This window comes from Homarus americanus, unplaced genomic scaffold (assembly GCF_018991925.1).
Source record: "Homarus americanus isolate GMGI-L3 unplaced genomic scaffold, GMGI_Hamer_2.0 scaffold51859, whole genome shotgun sequence".
In the NCBI taxonomy this organism is placed as follows: domain Eukaryota; kingdom Metazoa; phylum Arthropoda; class Malacostraca; order Decapoda; family Nephropidae; genus Homarus; species Homarus americanus.
In genome coordinates, this window is record NW_024711292.1 from 10,746,688 (window position 1) to 10,773,959 (window position 27,272).

General features: G+C 43.3%; 1 protein-coding gene across 1 annotated transcript; it reads right to left on the reverse strand.

Annotated features, from left to right (window-relative positions):
* Positions 1 to 1,649: 1,649 nt before the first annotated feature.
* On the reverse strand, positions 1,650 to 21,639 carry LOC121866756 (protein O-linked-mannose beta-1,2-N-acetylglucosaminyltransferase 1-like). The gene is made up of 8 exons (XM_042366491.1): positions 21,556 to 21,639; positions 19,526 to 19,739; positions 14,690 to 14,813; positions 14,127 to 14,325; positions 12,558 to 12,854; positions 11,030 to 11,107; positions 6,185 to 6,294; positions 1,650 to 3,059 (listed from the first exon to the last, which is right to left on the reverse strand). The coding sequence occupies exons 1-8, from the start codon at positions 21,637 to 21,639 to the stop codon at positions 2,876 to 2,878; spliced, it is 1,290 nt and encodes a 429-aa protein (XP_042222425.1). The 3' UTR covers positions 1,650 to 2,875.
* Between the last annotated feature and the right edge of the window lie 5,633 nt (positions 21,640 to 27,272).

A 27,272-nucleotide genomic window follows, 5' to 3' on the forward strand; every position in this document is an offset into this window, starting at 1 on the left:
ACACTACTCTGGGGAATAAAAGTTATACATGATATTGAAATTATTAGACACTCAGACAATGCCTCATTAGACAACAATAAATTCCAAGTATTAGGAAATGTTGCTTGCGCACATGAAGCAGGCCTAAAGGGCTTTCAACAAAATAATATCAATTGCTGAGAAAATGGTATAAAAAAATGAGAACTTATTAACTCCACCCTGAAAAGGCCTTCAGGGCACTCAGCAAAATTATATTACCCCAACAGATACACACCTCCTAACCTAACTTAAACACTACTCTGGGGAACAAGGGTTATACCTGAGATCGAAATTATAAAGAAATATTAAATGCATTAATGGAACTAAATCACAGTATCACTTACAACAGAAGGGAGAAAACTCATCTGAAAAACAGTTCCCTCATTCTCTGGCATCAATTAGTGACACAAACATTAAAAAACAATACTATCCAAATTATTTAAGAAATATTAAACTGCACACAGCCAGATAATATCAGTAACTGAAAAAATTGTATTAACTACAGGTCCTATTACCTACACACATGAACAGGCCTTAAGGGCACTCAACAGGTTAATATCAGTCCCTGCGAGCTGGGAATAACCGATATTAGGAAAATTATTAACTACATACATACTCTAAATACACCTTACATTATGTCCCATAACATGCTTCACCCAACTCAACATACACCCATAATAAGGGAGATAAAATGTTTCTCTAGGTATCCCCTAGACTCCTGGTCTCTGTGTGTGACCATTAATTTACTCAGATAGCCTCAGTGTACTCTCAGTGCATCCATGGGCGGGAAGAGAGTGAACCAATCAGCCCTTGTTCAGTTGAGAGAAGCTTTAGCTTCTCGTAGTAAAAGGTTTTCACTAACTGCTTGAAGATATGTAATATTGTGAGCCGAGGGAGAAGAGATCTAGCGACCCCAGACGATCGTCAGTTGTGCACCCAGACAGCTGATGTTACTTCAGAGATCCCTTGCTAACCCTGCTAACCAGTAACAAGCCTGCACTGATCGTTCCAACTACGACAATCGCTAATCATCAACGGCAGTCTCAAACGGCAGTCATCACTCGCAGTCAGGTGGGTTCTGACGAAAACCCTGCAATGAACTCACTGTTAGCTCTTGTTAACTTTATCACTGCCCTATCTAAACCCTGTCTGAGATCGAATGAGACTTACTTGTTATACTGCATAGCGCAACACAGGTGACTAGACCACGTGACCGTTTTGTCCTCTCTGACGCACAGTCTGTCCTCTCTGTTCCACCGCTGTCGTCTGACAGAGCCAGCCAACCTCGTTTCCTCTCAAGGCGTTAGCTTAGGCCTACGTGACATATTTTCCGCCTACTAATAACTTTCTTGGGACACCAGTAACATTTTCAGACTGGGAAATGATCTATAATTATTTTCAATTTAATAACTGATATTTAATTTCATGATTCGCGTCCCTATTAACTCGGTAAATTACATTTAATCTCGTATAGGCCTAGTTCTAGAAACTCTCACTATGTGCGGAGCACTGTCTTCCCTCAGACGACCTTGAAACTCAGTATCGCCAATGGCGCGGCGTTTGAAATTACTCGGAAATTTCTGAATATTATATATATATATATATATATATATATATATATATATATGAGGTTAGGTTAGCTTCTGTCTTAGGGCAGTAGTGTGTACGAGTATATTAGTACAGACGTTGCTTGTACTGTGTATGAGTGTTAAGTACAATAAGTGAATCGAGGCTGTCTTAATGACTGGGGCCCTATGTTAAAGTCTTACCGCTAAGATATACTATTTATAGTACAGAGATTGCCTGTATTTGGGTAAGAACTCAGACTGTCTTTACGGCCTAGTGAGTTACTGTACCTAAGAGTTGACAGTTGATCTGTAACCAGGTGCTTATGTGTGCTCTAAGTAATGTGATATTATTATGGTTGTTAATTAAAGGTGCTTATTTTTTTTAACTATAAAGCAGACCAACTGGTTCTCTTTTTTTTCGCAAGTTAAATGAGTGTTTAACAAACATTGCATGGACCCAAGTGGCGATTCTTTATTTTTATAATTGATGATTCAGACTGTTCATAGATACTAACACTTACCTATAATAAAGAGTATTTAATTGTTATATAAGTATCGCCCTTCTTTCATTCTGTATAATTTGCATGCCAGAAATAATTTACGACGTTTTAAGGCGGAAACCTTAGTTTATGTACTGTTAGGCTGGTCTGAGTGTTGGCAGCGTTACCAGCTAACTAATTAATGAGAAAGATGATAATAAGTATAAAATCTGAGGCATGCTTAATGAAACATAATTAAATTAAAAAAATAATAATAAAATACGAGAGAAACAAGTTGTTGAAATAAAGGCATAACATTATCAGAAACCCCCGGCAGTAGATGTACACGCAATGACGCCTGTCGCCATACTGGAGTAATAATATTGTCAGTATTAGCTTCACGCGGTTAATACTTGATGACAATTGCAGAAATATTTTGAAACTCATCAATCCAAGTTCCATCAATATTTCGTATCGTCAATAACATCAATATCAATCTTCACACAGGCCGCTATAGTCATTGGATATCAATATTTGACGTGAGTACTAAAAATGGTTAACAATATTGTATGAATGCATTTTAACTTATTAATTACATTTTACTTGTTATTTACAGTTGTATACATGTCTTAAGGAGGGTCAGGTGCCATAGGTGAGACGAGATGTCCCGTAATTTCTGGAATCTGTCCCAGGTAAGGCAGGTTCCACGTCCTACATAGCCCAGGGTAGAGAACTCCCAGGTTCTGGCTACATATTCCAGGTGAGGCAGGTCACACACACACACACACACACACACTACAGTAATACCCATCATTCGATAATGTGGATCTCGACCCCTCTGACGTTGATGAGGTTGAACTCTTCTTCAGGGTATCTGGGAGGGGCGCGCCACAGCAATTGGGCGGTGGAGTTGGTGTGTTTCCATGAGTGCTTCTTGGCGTATGTAAAGTCCGCCTTCGTGGGACGGTAGATGAGACTGTCAGGCACCTCGTCACTGTGGTGTTAAAAATAGGTTTTGGGGTCCGGATATTCAAACATTCTTATAGAGAATTTCGACGGGATATGCAAGAATAAACAAGCCAAAGGGGCTTACCCCAGTAGCCAATAGGGCGAGCAAAATGGCTTTAAAATTACCGAACTCTACCATGATGAAATTCTTAACCTATCCTAGCCTTGCCAAATCTAACCTATTGTAACCTAACCTAACCTAACCTAACCTAACCTAACCTAACCTAATCTAACCTAAATAAATCGAAGAAAGTAGAAGAGGTTCCCAAGTCACCTGCAGACAGGCTTCCAGACATTCTGAGAGAGGACCTAAATGTCCTTCTTTTAAAGGGGCGAGGAATGTTGTGTTTTACCAGGGGATGAGAGTCCTGTATACTATAGAGGGGTGCTGGTGGGGGGTGCTGTGATATACAATAAGAGTCAGGGATGCGCTGTCACAAGGGGCTAGAGATGACAGATGGTAAATTATAGGTATAAAACGTTAACCAGCAGATACATTTTTGCAGATGGGGAGGACTCTAAACCTGTAAATCACGAGGTAGAACTTTATCGAGATACCTGACCTGTTCCTTCACAAAAATCAACCTGCCACGAAGTTACTGCTAATACCAAGTCTTGGATCCTGAATTCATTAAACTGGCAGAGCTTCGTGTGTATCCTGTACATTATACGGCGGTTGAATATTAATGTATTTTTTTTTCTTACATGGATTAATGTTATATTGCAGCTAACTTGGTTTATTTGTAATATCACTTGCCTTAAGGTGGTCAGTCACGGAGCACCGTCGGAGCAGTCCTATACCGAACCTTCTGGTTTATACAGAATAATTTTTGTTATGAATTCATTAAAGTGGGGTAAGTCTATAATGAACCTACAATGTAATTTAATCTTCATTGTTTATATGGACCCATAAATATATCAGGGTACCTTTACTGAACACGTTCCCTTCCAACAGAAACAAGTCATATTAGTTCTCCCAGGGAAAAAACAACTCCATTATAGTCTTATTTGCATTCAAACAGCTGATTCCCAAGATGGAGAGTAGGAAAAGTGAGACAGGATATATGATAATGCTCTTCCTCCTCAACTCAGCCGAACATATTGATTAGATTGCATAGATTTTTCGTTCCAGTGAATCCTCCGGCAGTGATTTTTTTTAGGGGCCAAATATATAAATATATATATATATATATATATATATATATATATATATATATATATATATATATATATATATATATATATATATATATATATATATATATATATATATATATATATATATAAACATCGGCGGGGGGAAATAGGTCGAGTCTAGAGAGGGCAGTGGAGGATGGGGTACTATGGTTAGTGTATTTAGGATGGTGAGTTGTGGAGGGTGGATAGATAAGGTGTGAGGGTGGATAGATTAGGAGTGTGAGTGATAGATTTGGAGTGTGAGTGGATAGATTAGGAGTGTGAGTGGATAAATATGGTGTGTGGGTGGATAGATAATGTGTGGGTGGATATATAAGGAGTGGGTGGATAGGTAAGGTGTGTGGGTGGATTAGGTAAGGTGTGTGGGTGGATAGATAAGGTGTGTGGGTGGATAGATTAGGAGTGTGAGGGTAAATATGTGTGGGTGGATAGATAATGTGGGTGAATATAAGAGTGGGTGGATAGATAAGGTGTGTGGGTGGATGGGTAAGTGTGTGGGTGGATAGATAAGGTTGTGGGTGTGAGAGTGGAGGATAAATATGGTGTGTGGGTGGATAGATAATGTGTGGGTGAATATATAAGAGTGGGTGGATAGATAGGGTGTGTGGGTGGATAGGTAAGGTGTGTGGGTGGATAGATAAGGTGTGTGGGTGGATAGATTAGGGTCTGGTGGATAAATATGGTGTGGGTGGCTAGATAATGTGTGGGTGGATAGATAAGAGTGGGTGGATAGGTAATGTGTGTGGGTGGATAGAAAGGTGTGAGGGTGGATAGATTAGGAGTGTGAGTGGATAAATATGGTGTGTGGGTGGCTAGATAATGTGTGGGTGGATAGATAAGGAGGGTGGGTAGATAAGGTGTGTGGGTGGATAGATAATGTGGGTGTGTGGGTGGGGTGGATAGATTGTGTGGGTGGATAAGGTGTGGGTGGATAGATAAGGTGTGAGGGTGGATAGATTAGGGTGTGAGTGGATAAATATGGTGTGTCGGTGGATAGAATGTGTGGGTGGATAGGTTATATGGATAAATATGGTGTGTGGGGAGATAGGTGAGTTGTGTGGGTGATAGATAAAGGTGTGTGGGTGGATAGGTAAGGTGTGTGGGTGGATAGGTGTGTGATGATAGATGGGTGGATAGATAAGGTGTGTGGTGGATAGATGTGTGTGGGTGGATAGGTGAGTTATGTGGGTGGATAGATAGAGATAGTGTGTGGGTGGATAGATAAGGTGTGTGGGTGGGGTTGGGTGGGTAGATGTGTGTGGGTGGATAGATGGTGTGTGGTTGGATAGGTGTAAGTGTGGTTGGATAGGTAAAATGTGGGTGGATAGGTGTGTGGGTGGATGTGGGTTAAAGTGTGGGTGGACAGGTAAGATGTGGGTGGACAGGTAAGATGTGTGGGTGGGTAGGTAAGATGTGTGGGTGGATAGGTAAGGTGTGCGGTTGGATAGGTAAGCTGTGTTGGTGGATAGATGAGTTGTGTGGTTGGATAGGTGTGTTATGTGGTTGGATAGGTAAGATGTGTGGATGGACAGGTAAGATGTGTGGGTGGATAGGTAAGATGTGTGGGTGGATAGGTAAGATGTGTGGGTGGACAGGTAAGCTGTGTGGGTGGACAGGTAGGATGTGTGGGTGGATAGGTGAGTTGTGTGGGTGGTGTTTGCTGGGTGGATACTTCAAGCAATATTTATAGTTGTCTGTCTTTATCTACGAATATTTCAACCAACCATTCTATCCACCAAGCCAAGCTACTATAGATATAAACTGTAGATAAGTAGTATTGGTAGCTGTTTATCAGAAATTACCTACCAATATATCTACCAAACTACTGAAATTTGTACTAAGTGAATAACATAAAGTATGGCAGAATAATAGTAACAATCAACAGGGATCAGTGAACCAAGCCTGGGGACCCACCAGTAGACTGTGGAGTGACAGGGGATGAGGATGACGGGCGTCTCGAAGAACTTAAAGGAGACGGTACCATGGTAGCTCTCATGGAGGTTCTGGTAGTAGAACCCCAAACACTGTAGGGGGAGATACGGTACTGTGTCAATACGTGCTGTTACAGTATGTGATGATGGACGTTGTGTCACGCTGATGGCCTGAAAGTGAAGAGACTTTCGAATCATGATAATAATGAAGACATAATTATGGCTTTTTAGTTTTTTCATAAAAATTTCAATTGGAAAAAAATACTTGCAAACTGGTTGTTCTCTTTGCGTTTAGGGACTTTTTACAAAAAACAACAGACTATTTTTTCCTTGTGAGAAAATTTTTTTGTGACTGACATGTAGACAATGACATTTGCCTGAACAAATACCTTATCATGTAATGATAATAAACATTACTGTGAATAAGCCATAATGTTTACTAACCCTGTTAGTAGTGTCTGGTATGTTAATCGAGATAGGTTTTAACCCTTTCACAGCGGGAGGTTACCCTAAGCTGAATAAAATCGTCTGGCGGTAGCCAGAATAAAATGGCATGTTAGTGACACGCGGTGAAAGGGTTAATATAATAATCGATTTAAAAATTAATGATAATGTCAGCAATATCCAACTTGCCTAAATAAAATTTACGAAATTACTTTTAACGTAAGTGAAGAATAGGGGCTTTGAAGCTTGCTGAAAAGCCTATTTTTGGTGAGTGAGCAAAGCTAATGCACTTGCTATATTAGACTTCAAGATATCACCCTAGGAGGTGATACGCTCAATATTAACACATCTATATCAGTATAGGCTGCTCCTAGCTTGAATAAAACTGTAAACTTTAGAGAATGGGTACCTGCGCAGAAGAGCTCCTTACTGTCTGCGCCATGCACGGCGTACCTGAGTTAGATTCAGGTGGTCACTACTTTCAAAAACCTACATCAGGAATTGCAGGGGATGGAGTCGAAGGAAGGGCAGGATAAGTGCATGCACTAACTTCACTCACTCACCAAAAAGAGGCTTTACAGCAAGCTTCAAAGCCCCTATTTTAGTGAGCTGTGCTTCGCTAGAGCACTTGCTATATACCACAGGAAGGAGGGTGCTATGATGTAAGGGGAGTAGTGAGCACACAAAGGACCATTTGAACTTATTTATCCTTAGATTAAGCTGCATTAATTAGTTTTTTCTAGCGTTCTGCCTGTGGGTCGAGGGTGAGACCCAGTGCCACTTAGGGTGAGTCTGACACCTGGTGAGACAGGTATCTTGCTATGAAACAGGAGGCCGATTTCCACTGAACCCCTTCCCAGACCTGTGAGGAGGAGTGGGTCCTCAGGAAGGCCAGTGGAGCCGCTACACCCCCCCCCCCGTACGTCGCAGGGACGTGGGGCCTTCCCAGGGTCAGCCTCCATTATAACCTGCTGCAACGTGTCTGTTAATCCTCTGACTGACAACAGGCAGACCAACCGAGGATGAGCAAAGAGGTGATGCTGGCTGGTGGTGTGATTGGCTGTAGCGGAGAGATATTGGCGGATGATCCTGACCAGGCAGAGTCGGTGGTGCTTATCCTCCAACTTCCATGCCGGGACAGCTACTGGCTGAAGCCTGTGGTTCTCCCGCTCATTTTTGCCAGGGAGGTGAGAAAAGGTGCCAGAGACACTGCAGAATCTTCTTAGGCGAAGGAGGTCTAGTGGTCGAACCTCGTGAGTGCCTTGAGCTGGGAGGACCTGAAGCCCATGGCCAGCACTACTAGGAAGAGGGCCTTCTGTAGTAGGCGGTCCTTTGACGGTCGGATGGTGAATGGATCCTGGGTTGAGACAAATATCAGATTAATCCTTGTCCTGATAAAACCTTCATAGGAACAAGAACATAGGAAAAACATACAACATAATGCCAGTGGCCCTCAGGCTAGGTTGTCAGTATAGTTCACTGGACTGAAGGAGTAGTGCCAAGTCTGGGTGGAGGGAGCTAGGGCTGTCGGCCAGTGCCTTCAAACTGGTGCCGAGTTGTTCCATCCCTGCCGTAGTGGGGAAGGCGAGGGCCGCCTTCTGCCTCTACAAGGCGTCCTAGGTCAGGGTGGTCTGGGCTACCTGAGAAGGCCTGCCATAGGAGAGAAGACTGGGTTAATTTCGGAGCCCACAGGAACTCCACCAACTCGTCTGGCACCCAGGCATCCTGGGGGGATAAGACTAAAGGAGCCGGAGAGGTGGGAAGTGATGGGGGAGCTGTTCCTTCCAGCCGCCACTGTCCAGATCGACTGGAGGTGCAGGCCCACCTTCTCCCATGGAAAGAGGGCCTGGCCGGCTGCCCGGACACACCTCCTACCGTCCTGTAGCGTTGCCACTCGGGAAGGACCTGCAGTGGAGAGCACGGAACTGTAGGCCAGAGAGTCGAAGGCGTCCAGAGTCGCGACCGGGGACGTTCCTAACAGTGCTGGGACCATCTCCCTTCTCGACAGGCGGAGCTGCCGGAACTCAAAGTACTCCTAACCTTGCTATCCGCCCGTTGTCGGACCTCTAGGTCGAAACCGGGGAGAGAAAACCAGGTCCGCCCCCTGCTTTACTCTCAATAATGGCCAGTCTCCCCTGGTGCCAGTGCATAAACCAGTCCCGTGGGACCTGAGCCCACTTGTATGCCCTCTGGCTGATGATGTCATATGGTGTCTTGAAAGAGAGGGGAGTGTCCATAGGTGTGGGAAGTTACCTTCTCCTGACAAAGGTCTGGGCCTTGTAAGGACTGGAGATGTTGCTGGGACCGGCCCCTGGTCCGCGTCGGAGTAGTCGGGCAGCCCCTATGAGGACCCGGCCTTCCTTGTCTCGGAACCCGACTCCGAGAACACTGAAGGGTCTGGAGAGGGGAAGTGAGGGCAGGATCCCCGTACCACAGGAGGTTGATTGGAGGTGGCCTGGGCCTGCTGCTGCTGCAGCTGCTGTACCTGGAACCAGGAAGACAGAGTCTCCAACATCTTCAGTGGCAGGACTGGGGGGTGTGGGTGCACTACCTGGGGTGGCCAGCATCTTCAGCTACAACATCTGAGAGGCTGGGGACTGGTCTAGACGGAGCGATGGAGGAAATAGTGGGGCTAGACGGAGCGATTGAGGAAATAGAGGGGCGGTCCTCACAGGCAGCGCCGTGGAAGGTCACCTGGACCGGGGGGTAGGGAGCCATAGAAGGTCGGTAGGGGAGAAGGGTCAGTCCTAGCCTCTCCAAGGACACTCTGGGATGCTGGGACAGCCCAGCTGGGGCCCTGGTAGAGTCACGGGGTTTGAGGACCACTGCATCACCCTAGCGAGCCCACTTCCCCTCTGCTGCTGTCCTAGACGACCTGGGGCGGTGGTGCCTATTGTAAAAGGACTAGCGAGACTCTTGGAGCGGTGACGATGGCAACTGGAGGAGGAGTGAGCACTCGACTCCCGGAAGGGCAAGGGGGGAAAGCTGTGGAGAATCCGAAGCCCCAGGGCGAGGAGAAGTGGGCTCCCAGGTGGCCGACTGGGTAGCCGGAGGTGGGGAGCTCGGCCTGGGGTCCTCAGTAGAATGGTCACTACCCGAGGGGCCTTGGTGGCGACACATCCTCAACCGAGAACAGAGATCCTGGTTCCTCCAGGAGAGGGGGGAGCCCGGTGTCTGGCAGAACTGGAGGCTGCCGCCCAGTAGTGCCGAAGCTGTTGTCAAAAAATGTGGAAGGTGTTCACATCTCTGTCGGCGTCGCGGAGAAGCCCTGCCACCCACTCAGAGCACACTGTACAGCGACTCGGTCGAACTTGTCGTCGTCCACGCACTGGGCATGGGCTGAACAGGCGGAGTGGCCATCCTGTTGGAACCTGGCCGAACACCTCGAGGCCGACCAGGGCACCTTCTGGAGATGGGGATGAAAATAAAAATAGGAAAAATAAAACAATGAAGCAGGGAAGAAGAAGGGACTACAGAAGTCTCCCTCTGCCACCAAAACCCGAGCCAGACAACGAAACCGAGTAATGACTCAGTGCGTGGGCCTGGACTAGAGAAAACACAAACAGAGGGTGGAAAAAGAGGGCCACCCACGTGGGGAAAACCAAACAATGAAGGAATGCCCCTGGCGTGAAGCACCACACAAGAAGCAAAAAAGAAGGGGGGGCGGCTATAACATGTACGTAAACAGGGAAGAGCTAAAAGCCTTAAAATGGAGGAAACCAGAAGGACACCGGCACAAGCCCAAACAATCCGAACTTGCAAAACAACATCCCCCCCCCCAAATAACTATGAAAAGAAAACATCCTGGCAAACTGATGGCTGAAAAATGCACAGATAGTGTGAAGAACAACAGACACAGACTATGTGTGAAGAAGCTGAAGCAGGAGAAGAGTCTGGAAACATCTACCTACAGCAGTGAGGCCAGGAAGAATAACCACCTGAATCTAACTCAGGTTTGCTGTGCACGGCACAGGCAGTAAGGAGCTCTTCTGCGAAGGTACCCATTCTCTCAAGTTTACAGTTTTCTTCAAGCTAGTAGCAGCCTATACTGATATATTGTAGATGTGTTAATATTGACCTTGTCACCTCCTAGGGTGACAAGGTCCTCCATCTTCAGGTCAAATATAGCAAGTGCACTAGCGAAGCTCACCTGACTAAAAAATTTCTTTGCACCGAGTTTAACCCTCTGAGTTTAGCCTTGATGCTCTTCTTATTATTTTCTAAATATAAACATTCAGAACACATTGACATTCCTCAATATGCTGTGTATCCACAGAACTACAACAAACACAATAACGAAATTTTTCACCATCATGATGTTTCGCAAATGGCTGAACCTTTTCAAAAGTAATCTCAACAAACCCCCAACGTAAGTAACTCCTACCTTGCCTAACACCGTGAAGGAATGTTCCTTGTCTTCCTCACTCGTCACGTATATATATATCACGTGGGTCTTGTCCTTCTGCAATGAGAAACGGGGTGTAAACATTGCTCTCTTGGTTGTGAAGTGATTAAATTTGTTCTCATTCGAGCATGATTTAGATTTTACAGTACATCTAATAATTTAATGTTTGTAAGTTAAAACCTCACCTGCCAGTGTACATCTCTTTTATGAGTTATATAAATCCAAGACATTTGGGTATAGACTTGACTTCACATATACAGTAAAACTCTGAATATCCGATATTCCAAAATAAGGATTTTTCATTAGTCCGATATTCGTACATCAGTTTTAGCGGAGCAGCTTGTACAGCTTAATGCCATGTAGCTCTCAGACTCCGCCACACGTCAACATGACCACAAGAGACGGAACCCGCTCCTTGATTGACTTTATTTTTATTATATTATTTACTTGTTCTATTATTATTTATGATATTTTATAAAAAACTGAATTAAACACGATGCTTGCTCGATTTACAACTTAAAACAAAATTATTTTGGTAGTCCAGGACCTCAACTCTCCTTCACATTACATTATAGGAGCGTCGGAAAAAATCCCAATAGTGTGTTGTTACTGTGAGGAGCATGTTTGTCCCTGCTGGCTGAGGCACATCAGCCATAACATGACGTAACTTGGAGACTCACCTGGCACTTGGTACCAGTGAACAGGAGTCTCAGCTGGTAGTCACTGGTGTGGGATCCTAAGCTGATAAGGGTATGGGAGCCTCAGTTGGTAATCAGTGGAGTGGGAGCCTCAGCTGTTAGTCAATGGTGTGGGATCCTCAGTTGATGTGTGTGTGGGAGCCTCAGTTGGTAGTCAGTGGTGTGGGAGCCTCAGCTGATAGACAATGGTGTGGGATCCTAAGCTAATATGAGTGTGAGAGCCTCAGCTGGTAGTCAGCAGTGTGGAAGCCTCAGCTGGTAGTCAGTAGTGTGGGAGCCTCAGCTGGTAGTCAGCGGTGTGGGAGCCTCAGCTGGTAGTCAGTAGTGTGGGAGCCTCAGCTGGTAGGGTCAGTGGTGTGGAAGCCTCAGCTGGTAGTCAGTGGTGTGGGAACCTAAGCTGGTAGTCAGTGGTGTGCAAGCCTCAGCTGGTAGTCAGTAGTGTGGGAGCCTCAGCTGGTAGTCAGCGGTGTGGGAGCCTCAACTGGTCGTCAGTGGTGTGGGAACCTCAGCTGGTAGTCAGTGGTGTGAGAGTCTCGGCTGGTAGTCAATGGTGTGGGAGCCTCAACTGGTCGTCAGTGGTGTGGGATCCTAAGCTGATATGGGTGTGGGAGCCTCAGCTGGTAGTAAGTAGTGTGAGAGCCTCACTTGGTATACGAACCTAGTTTGGATAAAGTAGTGTCATAGATACTATACAGGAGTCTTACCTGGTAGCCAAGGCGTCCCATCTGGTATCTAAGGAGTCTTACCTGGTATCCAAAGCATCTCACCTAGTATCTAAGGAATCTCACCGGGTATCTAAAGAGTCTCACCAGGTACTTGGGGATGGGATACTCCACACACGGATGCTTGGTGATTTTGACGACGGTCGCGCCCTTGATAGTGGCCATCAAGTCGAGGGCGTAGGCGAGGTGCCACTGTCGACGCAGGTTGATGGTCACGTTGTGGAGGGTGTTGAGGGGTCGTTGGTCATACGTGGTCTCCTGTTCGAGCCCCGTGACGTGTACACCCCCGCCGCCCTCGTGCCTTGTCCTCGGTACCTCTGGGATGATCACTTCGTGGGTGGCGTCCACGTGGTAGTGGCGCACGTACAGGTCCCAGTCGGCGTTCTGTGGGTGGTGGTGGGTAAGGTAAGAGGAGTCGGAGGGATGAGTGTTGGAGGAAACGATCTGTGGGTGAGGTGAGAAGAGAGGAGAGGAAGTGATTGCTGGAGGGGACAGACACAAATATAATAAATACGGAGTGTCAGAGTTGTCCCCCCAGCTCCTTCAAGCCCTCCCCAGACGACTCCATCATCGGTTTGTTGCAACGGAACACACAACTTTAAGGTGTATTAACTTTAATAAATCCTTTCAAAAATCAAATCGTATTATCTAGAAGCCTCCAAGCAGTCCCTAGGTGCTGGGAGTCAGGTAATATACAATATCTCACTGTTGACGGGTCGCTTGAGTATATTTATTGAGTGTACCTCATCTGCAATTCTAAACAGCCAACTTTTTCGGGACAGCCTCCATTTACTTGGTTAAGATCTTCCTGATGACCCCGGTGAATCCTGCTATCAAGGAGATAATTTTGACGGGGCTCGGCATTAACTCTTTGCACTACCTTTTGTTTTTCCCGTTGATTTTGACGTTCAATGGCTACCACACCCTCCACCTTTAACCTGTGTATTATCATTTTCTCCTTAATTTTGACATTAATTCTTTGTTATCTATTCAATCAATTAATTAAACCACAAGGGAATAAGAATTGCTACATAATATCTGCCTTTCATTCAGCCTTACGCAACAAATCCTTACCAGGTTTTAGGGGATTATTGTGGAAGTGGGAGCTCAGTCTTTGGTTCTTATGGGAATATGGACATTATTGATCGTGGTGTCCTCCTTGGTGGTGGAGGGATCAGCTTCCTGGGTGTCCTGGGTAGTGGTTTGTTGTGTTGGCTTATCTTTCGTGCAATGTCCCGTGTATGTTGTTACTAGTGTCAAGGATGTGTTTGTGTTTGTCTTTTAGTGAATGAGTGAGTGAGTGAGTGAGTCTGGATAATTTTGGCCATCAGCTAATTCAACGTCAACCAATAACTCACTATATCTACCAGTAAGTCACTATGTAAGCAGTAACTCACCATATTAACAAAGTAGCTTAATATATCAACCAGTAACTCACTATGTCAAACAATAACTCACTCTATCAACCAGTAACTCAATATGTTGACCAGTAACTTAATATATCAACCAATACCTTACTATGTGAACCAATAACTCACTCTATCAACCAAAAACTCATTCTATCAACCAGCAACTCACCATATTAACCAGTAACTCACCATATTAACCAATAACTTAATATATTAACCAATAACTCACTATCAGCCAGTAACTCACTATGTCAAGGGGCGCCCAGTTGCCGAGCATCGTGAGGGCGTGGACCCTGCTGGTCATCCATCCGTAGTAAGGATAGGAGTGGACGCGGTAGATACGACTCGGGTCAGAGGCCGTGTGGGGGAAGGCGCTGTAGCTGTACGCGTTTACACACAGCACCGTCTTGTCCACGCTCATCAACAGTGATGTCTGTTGGAAGTAGCTGAAAATGGGAATAGAGGGTTATGATAGTTAGAGGGAGGTAGGTAGGTAAGAGCAGGTCATGATAGTTAAAGGTAGGTAGGTAGGTAAGGGCAGGTCATGATAGTTAAAGGTAGGTAGGTAGGTCAGGGCTGGTCATGATAGTTAGAGGTAGGTAGGTAGGTCAGGGCAGGTCATGATAGTTAGAGGTAGCTAGGTAGGTCAGGGCAGGTCATGAAGAATGAGGTTATGCGTTGGGGGGAGATAGTTAATGATATTTGATGAAGCAGTAGCAGTTTTTTTTTAGAATAGTTAAACATATGACTAAGGCAAAACAAAGGTCAAATAATTTTCTCTCTCTGTCACTGTCTTACTTCAAGCCTCACCTTATAAAGTCCGGGGCGAGGGAGAGGTCGTCCTCGAGGATGATAGCCTTGTCAACCTCTGGATACAACTCGAAGATTGTTCTGAGGGAGAACTTGATGTGCTGGTTGACTCTGTGTTTAGTGCCTTATGAGGGTGGCGGGCAGGAGGAACAGATGTGTATCAGACTCAGTGTATTCCATTAACCTTATTCTATTTCCAGGGACAGGACAAGGTATTTCACGTCAATATATTCTTAGGTTTTGTGTGTGACTTTAGACGCAGAATGATTTAGCTACAAATATGTTGGTGCTTTTATGATACTAGCATTCATTATTACAGATGATAAAGCAAAAAAAAAAAGCAATATATTTACGGTTGAGCGGGCGGGTGGGAGTTATTTTTGTGGTTTCCCCGCCCGTCAGTGGAACAAAATAATATTTCCGTCTTTTGAGCTTCATGGGAGAGTTGTGTCTTTGTAAACGTGTAATTGTAGTGAAATGTATATATTTTTTTTAAATATTTCTGTGTAATCTTATTAATAATAGTGAAGTTAAAATATAATTATTCCCTACGACACTGATTTAGAAAACGTCGCTTAACAGTATTTGTTTCTTTTTCAATTCACTTAAGCGGAGTTTCTTGAGCGTGCGATTGGATCATGCAGACTTGGGCCAAGGCCCATATTTGAGCAGATTTATATCATCGCTAGGGATAAAAGAGAACATATTTTATCTGAAAGCCCTACGCCCAGGGTTCACAAAAATAGAAATTCCAACTTTACACTATTTTGGGGTTGCTTTAACATCCAGTGTAGTGACGAAAGGCAAAATGTATGAAAATGGAGAAAATATCATAATTCAGTAACCAGAGAGGCTATCAACATGATTTTTTAATGAAACTCCTAGATTTGTTGACTTTTATGGTGGAATAATTTTTTTGACCCTTACAGGTCAAGGTCAAGTCTTTTCGATGTCACAATTTTATATCTGCACTGCATCTAACTGTATGTAAATAATGACTGAGTTTCTACCAAACTCACGAATGTTTCAATGCTAAAACAAAGTTAGCATAGCAACAAATAAACAGACACGTGGAGAATAGTATATAAATACGTAAAATGTCATAACTCAGCAAACAGTTCTTAGACTTGACCTTGACCTCTCCGTCTGTCTGTCTGTCGTGGTGGTGGCACGAGAGCCGATGCCCAGGCACGATTAAAGCCCGCCAACAGCAAATGGACCAGTTTATAGAAGCCAGGAGACAAGGGAAATACGGGCAAGTGGACACCCAACCACCCGCTGTACCCCCCAGCCCCTCGAGAGCCCCCTCCCGACAAAGGGGGAACCAGCCAAAACAATGGAAAATCCAAACCAGTCTCCCGAAATTCACAGTAATACCCTTATGCAAAAGGAAAACCCATCCATTAGTAACCAATAATGCCCAGGTTACTCCCATCATGTCCACACCAGGAAGGAAAAAGCAAAACGAGAGCTGAGAAAACTATACCGCTTTAAAGCGCTTCCTGAGAAAATAAAACTCCGCCTAGTGACATCATTTATCACACCGATATTAACTTACCCAGCAATACCTCTTCATACTATGAGCACCACTCAAATCTTAAAATTACAGGTGGTTCAAAATGAAGCCCTAAGATTCGTTACAGGCGAAAGATACCCCTTCACCAGAACCACAGCCGAGATACAAAGAGACCTGAGAATGAAACCCATCGACCAGCAGCTGCACACCCTGGCCACCAGAATCTGGCAAAAGATAGAACGATCAGAGCAAGAACTCCTTCAAAGACTCCCACCAGATAACGACAGCAACCATACATGGTTCCCAAAAAGTTACCAAATCTCAAAAGGTCCATTACCACCCCCGATCTACACGGCCAGGCAATAGACAACCTCCCCAGACCAACATCCGCCAGTAGGGTCGGCGGAATATGAAATGAGGCCCTTAAAACACCCATGTATGGGATAGGGTAGGATGTCTAGTGCCTGTACCAACAGACAATAAATAACCCATGACACAACCCTAACACACTATTAGCTTAGCTAGGCGGTCAGCCCGCCCTCTATTACCTCCTCCTAAACTTCTTCAATTTCCGAACTATAACTTCCTTTCTCCACCTCTAATCTTCGTTCACCCCTCCTTTCTCTCTCTCTAAAAAAAAAAAAAGCCATTCTCCGTATCCTGGCGATCACCTGTGGAGTTCCCCCCTGCCGGCCAACTCGGGTACTACACGTCACCCTCTGCGGTGGGAATCAGCAACCCTCAGAACCAGGAGACGGACGCACCTCCCACACAAACTGGGAATTACCCTCAACAGTACGTTACCCCCTCATCCTCCCCCCACTATTATAACTTTCTTCGACCTTCCTTTTTCACACCTCAGTTTTTGCTGTTCCTTAATCAGTACCAATATTCCTACACTGACGATGCTAGTGTCATTCTCTTAGATGTACTGGACCGTGTGTGCTGCACCCCTTTTACCCATGATGTCGACACAATATACTCCCTCACATTGACCCTGATTCCTTTGTACAAAACGCACTGGGTTACACCAACCCCAATTGTTCCTATTACTTTTTTGACTCTCCCTACTTTAGTTCTAGACTTCTATTACCTCATTCCTTCTCCTTAATTAGCCATAACATCAGCAGTATTCCCCTTCACGTAGATACCTTTTTAGATCAGGTGTGAAGGTGTGGAACAACTTACCCCCACCCATCCGAGCAAAGACTACGCCCGCTTCCTTTAAATCATCTCTTAAAACATATCTATATTCTTAGTATTAATATTTTTTTTAATGCCTACTCTATATTCCTACTTTTATTGTAGCACCAAAACCGTTTTATCAGAAATTATCTTGCAGATAGATAGAAATTACCATTGCAATAAATATATTTGCCGACTAGACATGATACTGACAGCTCTGTCCTCTTGTTCCACCTTAATACAACCCATGTTGTACTGCTTCCCTCCCTTATCATATTTATGTATAATATCAACTCCTCTGTAACGTATGTATATACTTATAATATAAATGTAGAAAATAATATAAATTGAAAAAAAATATAAAATAAATATCGAAGTGATAACTGCGGTAACAGTCTGATATGTTCTTACTACCACCATGAGGTTTTTTTTTTTTACTACTACTACTACAGGGAATAGCCCACCCGGGCACAAGTCATCGACCCACAACGGGGCCTAGGGGGCAAAAAAATACGAATAGAAAGAAGTTAAAACTATAAAAGAAAAAGGTTATATTAATCTACACCACGAAGATGCCGGAAAACCAGCTTTTTAAAGTGAGACAGATTGTATGAGTGTGGAAACACAGAAGAAGGCAGAGCATTCCACAGTTTGGCTGTGTGAGGAAAGAAGGATGTTACGAGTGTTACGAACCCACGGCCTTGCCGGCGGTTCACAGGATGCCAAATCCATTGAACATTGCCCGTTAAGTACCTGTAAAAGAGAGAAAGTGAAGCAACATTGAGGCGAAGAGAAAGGGAAGAAAGATTGTCAACTAAAGGAGGAGAGTTAATAAGACGAAATGCCTTTGATTCCATCCTATCTAAGAGTTGGACAGAAGAAGAGCTACCCCAGATATGAGAGCAGTACTCCAAGTTAGGACGAATAAATCCCTTATAAACTTGAAGCAACTGCTCAGTAGTGAAGTAGCTACGGCATCTGTGCAGCATTACCAGCTTTCAGGAGGCAGCTTTAGCATTGTTAAGGAAATGTGGCTTCCATGACATACTGTATTAGAGGAAATGGTAAGGCCTAGCATATCTATTTTAGAATTTGGCAGAATGGTTGTATCCTGAAATGTGATTGGTGAGAGATCATCTAATTTGGAAATTGTCACTGGTAAATATTGAGTTTTATTAATCTTTAATTTAACCTTTCGGAGATGCTGCACAAATCCACATTGATAGATGTAACGATATCAGCTCTAGAAACAGATGTAGTTTGAGAGTTAGGGGGAAGAGGAAAATGTGAAGAAGAGTGAAGAGTAGAAACATCAGCGTAAGAATGGATAGAATTAGTTGTAGTGTGAAGTAAATCATTGATAAAAAGAAGGAAGAGAGTAGGGGAAAGAACAGAACGTGTGCTGTTTCAGATGATGCTGTTACATAATACTTCCTTGAGATAAATGTACAGTACATATCAGGTTCCTTCAAGAGAGCTCAGGCTCTCAACTGGCTCAGCCATGTTAATATTATTATTATTATCGACTCTGTATCTGTGTTCTTCTGGCTAAATAAATTGTTTCAATATCAATATCAATACCCGTAAGGGTTAATTCAATCCAATTTCAATTGTTTATTCCTTGATAGAGGAAGCGGGATCCTAGTGCTGTCACTAGGCACCCCTGAACAATAACACCAGATGCATCTGGCATGTGTGACAAGTATATACAGTATAAATATTATAAAGGGGCTTACTAAAGCCTAAGGAAGGAAGGACCCGTAAGGGTCACATAAAGTATTCCACCATAAAGGTCAACAAATCTATGATTTTCATGAAAAAAAAAATCATGTTGATAGCCTCTCTGGTTACTGAATTATGATATTTTCTCTATTTTCATACATTTTGCCTTTCGTCACTACACTAGATGTTAAAGCAACCTCAAAATAGCATAAAGTTGGATTTCCTATTTTTGTGAACCCTGGACGTCGGGCTTTCAGATAAAATAGGTTTCCTTTGTCCGCATAAATGACACAGATTTCCACCTTGGCCCTAGGACTACTGTGGTTCATTCGGGCTAATTAGCTTAATGTATTTTGTGTGTGTGTGTGTGTGTGTGTGTGTGTGTGTGAGACCATGTGCACGACTCCATTTACCTTTAGGTACAGGGTTGTCATGAAATATAGCAGTGATGTTGAGGATCTGGGCCAGCATGTGAGCCTGGGTGTTGTGACCGTCCACCAGGATGGCGAGAGGCGTCTGGCTTCCTCCTGGGCTCTGCCACAGCTGCTGCACCTGCCTCAGCACCGTCGGGAAGCGTCTGGCGGTCACGAGCGCCACGGGGATCACTTCCTCCAGCTGCAGGTATGGCTGTTAAAGGTCACATAGGTGGGGAACAATGAATATACAATCAAAACAGTACAATATTAATAAAAGGTTTTCCTTTCACTAATGATTCAAGTATGGGTGGCAAAAATCACATCTTAGAAAAAGGCTAAGCAAAGTAAGAAAGCAAAGGCATTTATCACTGCCGATATTGGTAGCTGCCTTCAAGGCATACCTGCTGAAAGGTACACTCGCAACAAAAATTATTTTCAAAATTTTTCCGAGACAATATGACACAACGGCCGAAGGATTTTGCCAACCCTACCGAGGCAACAGGAGTCACAGTGTTCATTTTGATATCCATCGGACCCACCATACAGATACTTTTGTGTACAAGGTAGAGAAAAAGCGAAAAAAAAAGAAGTAAAGATGGACTCTACAGTACAAGAGGAAGTGTCTTCATCACTAGCTCTTAGGACGCCGCCTCTCCCAGCCTCAAGTCGAAAGAGAAATATAGAGACTGCGAGAGTGAAAGTCTACCTAGTTATGAAGGCCAAGAAAATAGAAACCAAAACAATTCAAGGATCTCATACATGAAGACGGAGACGAGACATAGTAAAGACGTAATGATAAGTCTCAGAATATAGTGAAAGAGGCTCCCATAGGCATGGATAACCGTTATAAACAGTGTGGATACAGCACACTGTATACTAAGCCTTCGGTATACAATGAGGCAGAATGGCAGTTAATGCTGTTGACCGCCCTCACTTCCCTAAGTTATAAACATAGGTACCCATTTACAGCTGGCTGAACTTGGGGGTGGGGGCGGGAATCGGACTACCGACCCCTCGAAAAAAAGAAGTGTAGCCGTATCCACTCGATCGCCGCATTCTTTAAGAATGTAGTTAAAAAGGTAAATAATGTAGGTATTAGTGTAACATCGTACAAAGAAGTAAAGAAGCAGCACTACAGGAAGATGTTGTATTAATAGAATAACAACAAAACTACTGCAATAGTGAAAGTGTATAATAATTAATAATAATAATAATAATAATAATAATAATAATAATAATAATAATAATAATAATAATAATAATAAACTGGATACAGTGGCACAACACAGCCACCATCAGATGTGCACTGAGTAGTTTTTTCTTCGGAACCTGAGACTGATCTTTTGATGTTGATAATACGGCAGCTCTTATTTACCTCGTTTACCCAATGGCCATTCACTAGAGGTGGCCATGCCAAGGGAAGGAAGCCAGTGACCTGTGTAGGATCCCGCTATTGTTTTCGATAATTTTGTCAAAGGCTATTTTGAAGCCCAGTACTGTTCTTGATTCCACAGGTTGGGGTGGTAGACTGTTCCACAGGTCTACTTCCCTCTGTTGGCGGTGAGTGACATCACAAAGTAATGTTCCGGGTTCACGTTTTCCATCCCTTTCAAGATTTTGTCTGTTTCATTGAAATCTGCCCTATTGTGCCTCCTCTGAAGGGTTGTTAGTCCTAAGGTCCTCAGTGTATTTGGATAATCGAGATGACATAGTTCCGGAATCATTTTAGTCTCTCTGTATTGCACCTTTTTTAGGAATGTTAGATCTTTCTGGAGGGAAGGATTCCATGCCTGTATACAGTAATCCAGACTGGCATGTATTTGAAATTTGTACAGTTGAAGGAGCATTTTCCTATCTTGGTATTCAAAGGCACACTTTATAATTCCCAAATCTCGATTTGCTCTCCTCACACCTTCACCCACTTATTCCAACGCCTTCATTAAATGATCTATCACAACGCCAAGATCGACAGTATCCAGGAAAGTGTTTTTAACAGAATAGTTATGCTTACGGTTGTTGTATCCTACGTGTAAGCTCTTGCTTTTCATAATGTCAAAGAGCATTTGCCAGTCTCGATACCATTTGAACAGTTCATTCAGGTCTTTCTGCATTGTGCGACATCGTCTTGACTTGATATCATGTCGTTTGCAAGTTTGAAAATGTGGCTCAATATATTTTCATCTGCTGAATGCCGTTTATATAGATCACAAACAAGGTAGGTCCAAGGATAGAGCCTTGTGGTACTCCTCAGAGAAAAAAATTCCAATCACTCTTTGTTGCCTGTCTTTGAGCCAGTTGTTAACACTCGCGCACCGTGGCGCGTATAGGCGTCAATGGCAAACTCGTCCGATTGGCACTAACGCCCCTACGTGTCATTCAAGAGAAAAATTCACGAAAAATTTAGTAATTCCGATTGACGCTTGAGATTTTGGCGTGTCATTCCTGTAGACCTCCTCTCACGTGGTAATCGATCACTAATTAGCGACTTGACAACTGTCCATAAAGCGACGCCATAAAACATTAGTGTTGTCTCAGCAGTCAAGTTAAGGAGTGGAGTGAGTGAGCTCCTTAATCCACGTCAAAATCTTGCTTGTAATGCCAGGTGCTTGGATCTTAGAGGCTAGTCGTGCATGTGGGACATTGTCAATTGTCTTGAAGTAATCCATTTACAACACATCCAATGGTGACCCTTGATCCACATATTCTGTTACCATTTCAATTAAGTTTATCAGACAGAATTTTCTTACCATGAAACCGTGTTATGATGGGTTGATAAGACTGCGTTCGGCTAGGTGTTGATTGATGGTGATCCTCAGAATTTTCTCAAAGAGCTTGCTTATATCTGATATTAGGCTGATCAGCTTGTAATTTTCTGCTGCACTTTTCCTTCCCTTCTTGTATACTGGCGGATGCTGGCTAATTTTCAGTCTCTAGGCACTTTACCTTGATCAAAGGATTTCTTGAATAAGAGTCTTAGTGGGATGCAAATCTTGTTTGCCACCTCCTTTACCACCTTGGTCTGTGGTACGTCCATTGTCTCGTGTGTGATTACTGATGCAAAGTATTCATTCAAGGTATCAGCTGTGTGTCTGTCATCCTCCAGGGCCACGTTGCTTTCATCCTTTAGACTCTAAAGGGTTGACAGTATCCTTGGTTTTCATTTTACTTCTGGCATATGCATAAAAGGACTTGGTATCTTGCTTAATATTTTGGGCTAATTTCATCTCGAAATGCTGTTTGGCTGATCTAATTTCCTGATTGGCCACATTTAGGGGTCTTGTGTACTTCATAATCTGCATGATGCCCTGTGCTCTGGTATTTCTTCCACATTTGATATTTTTTCTTTACTGTTGGCTCGAGGATTTCCATGAAGTTTTGAATTGATTTGTCTGTCTGTCACCTTTCTAACGAGTTCATTCCATTTAAGTTTCTGTAGTTTGTCTGTCATGAGGTGGTAAATTCCATGGTTGGAGTCATAGTATTCCTTCTCAACTACTTTCTCTCGACTATTAAAGATTGTATTCCAACTTACTTTGTAGTGGTTGTTAGTCGGAGTTAGTTTTTCCCTGACGTGAAGCTCATCCACCATAGCCTCCTCAGTTGTACTCAGTTGTAAAGATCAAGACTAAATCTAGAATGGTGTCTTCCCTCGTGGGTTCCGCCACGTGTCGTGTGAGGAATGAGTCTTGAAAGAGATCAAGGAATTCTTCCTCGGCTTGTGTAGTAAAATTCACCCAGTCTATTGTCTTGTGATTAAGGTCTTCCATGATGAGAGCTTGTACTCTGGATACTGCCTGGATGATTCAATGGAGAGCTGCTACTTCTTCCCACGAATCTGAGGCAGCCCTGTCAGCTTGCTTTTGTTTTGAGCAACAAATCACACCAAATAGACTAGATTTCTGCTATTTGTGTACCAACTCTTGATTGGCCAGGTTTCTAGGACTGTCCTTTTTGAAGACTGTGATTCTAGAGCATTTGTTCTCTCTGGGTTAGTAGTATTACTTAAAGCAACAGCATGCACTGTGTTAACAATATTTACAGTATTCCTAGCTTTCGGGAGAGAGCTTTAGCAATGTTGTGGATGTATAGCTTCCATGACGTATTAGAGGAAATGGTAAGGCCGAGCATATTTATTTTAGAATTTGGCAGAATGATTGCATCCAAGTCTTAATGTTCCTCGCACGAAATGCTTCGAATGACGAAGGTTTTTTGTTGGAATATGTATGATAAGAATAAACACTCCATATATCCGTCCTTGAGTGTATGCTGAGGACATACTGTGGACATGTTTAAATAGAGATGATGACTGAAAGCCTCACTTACAGTATACAACCTCGTCTTTGTGAGTAATGTATTGTAATAATGTAGGTACCAAAACCCAACCACTAATAATTTAAGTATTATTGTTATATCTTAAGCAGATCAGATAGATAGTCATCATTAAATAAGAATAATAAATTAAGGGTAGCACAACAAAGGCGGGGACTCACAGCCATGCCAGGGTGGAGGTGCAGGGGATGTTGACAGTCACAGAAGCGGTGGTAACCCTCGTAGGTCTCGCAGAACTCCGCCTTGGTAACCAGCTCCGGCTCCTTGTACCACGGACATTGCCTCCCTGTCACCACACACAAGAGGGGAGGTAAGTTGGCGGATGTCTTTAAGTTTACTCATAAGAACACATTTAGAGTTTATTTTATTAACACGAAACAGATGTTGTATAAAGTTGAAAAATCAGAATGAAATGATGTTTTAATTTCACGCCTTTCTGGATACATTAGAGCAATTTTAACGTTATATCCCAGGTGACGCTCCGCCCTTCCCTCTCTCTAACGACGTGTCATGTTATGTACCCCAGTATGTTAGCCCGACTTATGTTTATTTTAAATACAGTGAATATTTTAGGTTGATTTATTTGTTTACTTTACAAATACTTTAGACATAAATGTAATATATTTGCATACTGCTATATACAGTCAAAGAAAAAAGTCGCTTTATATTTACTGTAACTTATGTTCTGAAACCCACAACGAAGAATTTGGGTAAAGTTCCCCGTTCAGACTTGACTCGAAGCTTCGCTGCCACTTCACCCAAATTCTCAGTCGTGGGTTTTGGAACATAACGCTAGGGGGGGGGTGTAGCACCACTTTTCTTTTTACTGTACTTTGTTAAAGCTTTACATATTGTATCTGTACTGTAAATTTCATTGTGTTTGATCGAACAACGTATTCTATAATATAATGTTTGGTGTGTGTGTGTGTGTAAATTTGTCATATATGGCATGAAGACACCTATCATTGCTGTGGTTTCTCGTACTGTACCAGCACTATGGCACTGCAGGCTTAAGCAGTGCGTTCACACTGAGCCCGGAACGGACATATACTGATGCAAAATGGCCGGAGAGAAACGATATGTGACGCGGCGGTGAATATTACGATTTTCTCAGCTTAGCTAATACCTGTTACAAGACTCACTGTCTTTTGGCGGAGAGGGAAACTGTCTTCCCTCTTGGATAAAATTTGAAATATTCGAATTAGGTGTGATTCGAATATACTGTGCTGTAGTGTGAGATATGTGTGGAACGCACCCTTAATCATGTTAAAACTCCGTCCATGTGTTTACACTCACCAGCTGACTGATGCCTCGTGGGAGGGATTTATTTTTCTTGTTTATATCTTATTTTTTGTATTCGTTTAGTATTGCTGATTTATTATTACTTTTTGGTACGTTATTAATTTACTTCTTTGTGTGAATTATATTCCTATATTGATTTAATGTTATCATTCTTTTCATTTATTATCATTTAATGCTACCCCTTGACTATATAACTTTTTAACAGGAGTACGGAGCTCGTGCGGATATAAGGAAACTTTATTTTTGAGGTTGGGTTAGGTGTATATTAGAACTGTACAAACGAATGTGACGATTAATGTTGTTTATTTCCACGCCCGAGTAAGGGAGGGGGGACTTTATCCGTTTGCCACTTATAGCCGAGGTGTGCTGAACGTGAAGGATTTGTTAGTTTGGGGATTTCTGAACTGATTACAAAATTTTCAGTGAATCACAAACAAACTGGATTTTTTTTTTAAGTTTAGGAATGAAAACCCTGTGTCCAAGATGTGGAGGTGAGGGAATTATCGCATTGCATCATTATTGGTTTTATGATAATTACTTAACCATTAATATCTATTACTACTATCTCAAAAGAAGTTTAGAATCTAAGGCTTTATTGTTAATATAACTTATTATCAAAACAATCAGTTGATGTAGCACATGAAGCCAGGATATGATAACGACGACATTGACAAAACATTAATCCATCGCATATCATTTGCCATCTATTTAATTGTTTTAGTCCAGAAGCGACACTACAGTACTAAACAAGGAGGCGGACAGATAGAGAGAACATCACGAAGGTGACAACGTTACCAGGGAAGACGGAGATGGTGCCTGAGAAGGCGAGAGGAGACGCGTCCATGGTGGAGGAGTTCCTGGAGATGATCAGTGACTCGAAGATGGGAGCGTGGCCTTTGTGTGCCACAAACACCCACGGCTCCCCCCGCGTCGCCAGGGGCCCCAGTCTCGACCCCAGCTGTATCAACATGTCCATCCCCTCCTCCTGCAGCCACCCTATGAAGTCGGGCTGAGAGAGCACAGTACAGTACACATAAGCTGAGTTAATCTGTCCACAAACTAGATTACTTAGCTGTACTTTATGAATGTTTAACCTCACGTAGGAGTGCAGCGGTCGAGTGGATATAGCACTCGCCCCCTGTTCCGGGGGTTCGGTGGTTCTGAGCAAACATTTGAATATACACTTAACATATAGTCAACCTAACAACTTACTGTAGAGTATAATAATAATAATAATAATAATAATAATAATAATAATAATAATGAAGATGATGATGATGATAATTAAGAAAAAGAAGAAGCAGAAGAAGAAGAAGAAGAAGAAGTAGATCCTGAACAACAAGGTGAATTCAATATTGATTCTCCAATTTTACAATGTGGCTTCGGTGGTCTGTGATCATGGCCGTGTTGCACAGTGTGGTGAGCTGGGCATCTTGGTGTGACACTCTCAGAACTCTGATGCTCTACACACACACACACACACACACATACACACTACTAGTGCTACCATTACTTTGCTGTCACTTGGAATCGAGTATGACGATCATCCAGTTATGATACAATGATATGAGTTATTAGGGATGTCACCTAGGTTGGGGAGTTCTGAGGTGACTAAAAAGGCACATGTGGAGGGCTACATCTAGTGCGGGAGGGGCGGCGTCAGCGTCTTTCCGGCGTTGGCGCTTGTCTTCCTCGTTATGCAGTCGGGCTAACTCGAAAGTATTGGCACCTTCTTGTTTGGTAATCCTCCAAGCGTTACAGTGTGGAGTAATCGTCTCCCAGGTGAGCGGTCGATTTGGCACCTTTAGAGGTTTGTCTTAAGACTATCCTTATACCTTTGCAGTTGCCCGCCAGCGTTACGTTTACTATTCGTTAGGTGACTGTAAAGTAGCTGCTTTGGGTGACATGGCCAGTCCAGCGTATTCGTTCATGGATAATGGTAACCTCGATGTTTCTACAGTTGGTGTCAGCTAGAATACTGGCATCTGTTCTTTTGTCTTTCGGGCGAACTCGGAGGATAGAACATAGACTACGTTGGTGAAAGTTTTTAAGTGCCTTGAGGTACCTCCTGTATGTGACCCATGTCTCGCTGCCATATAGCAGGGTGGGGTGG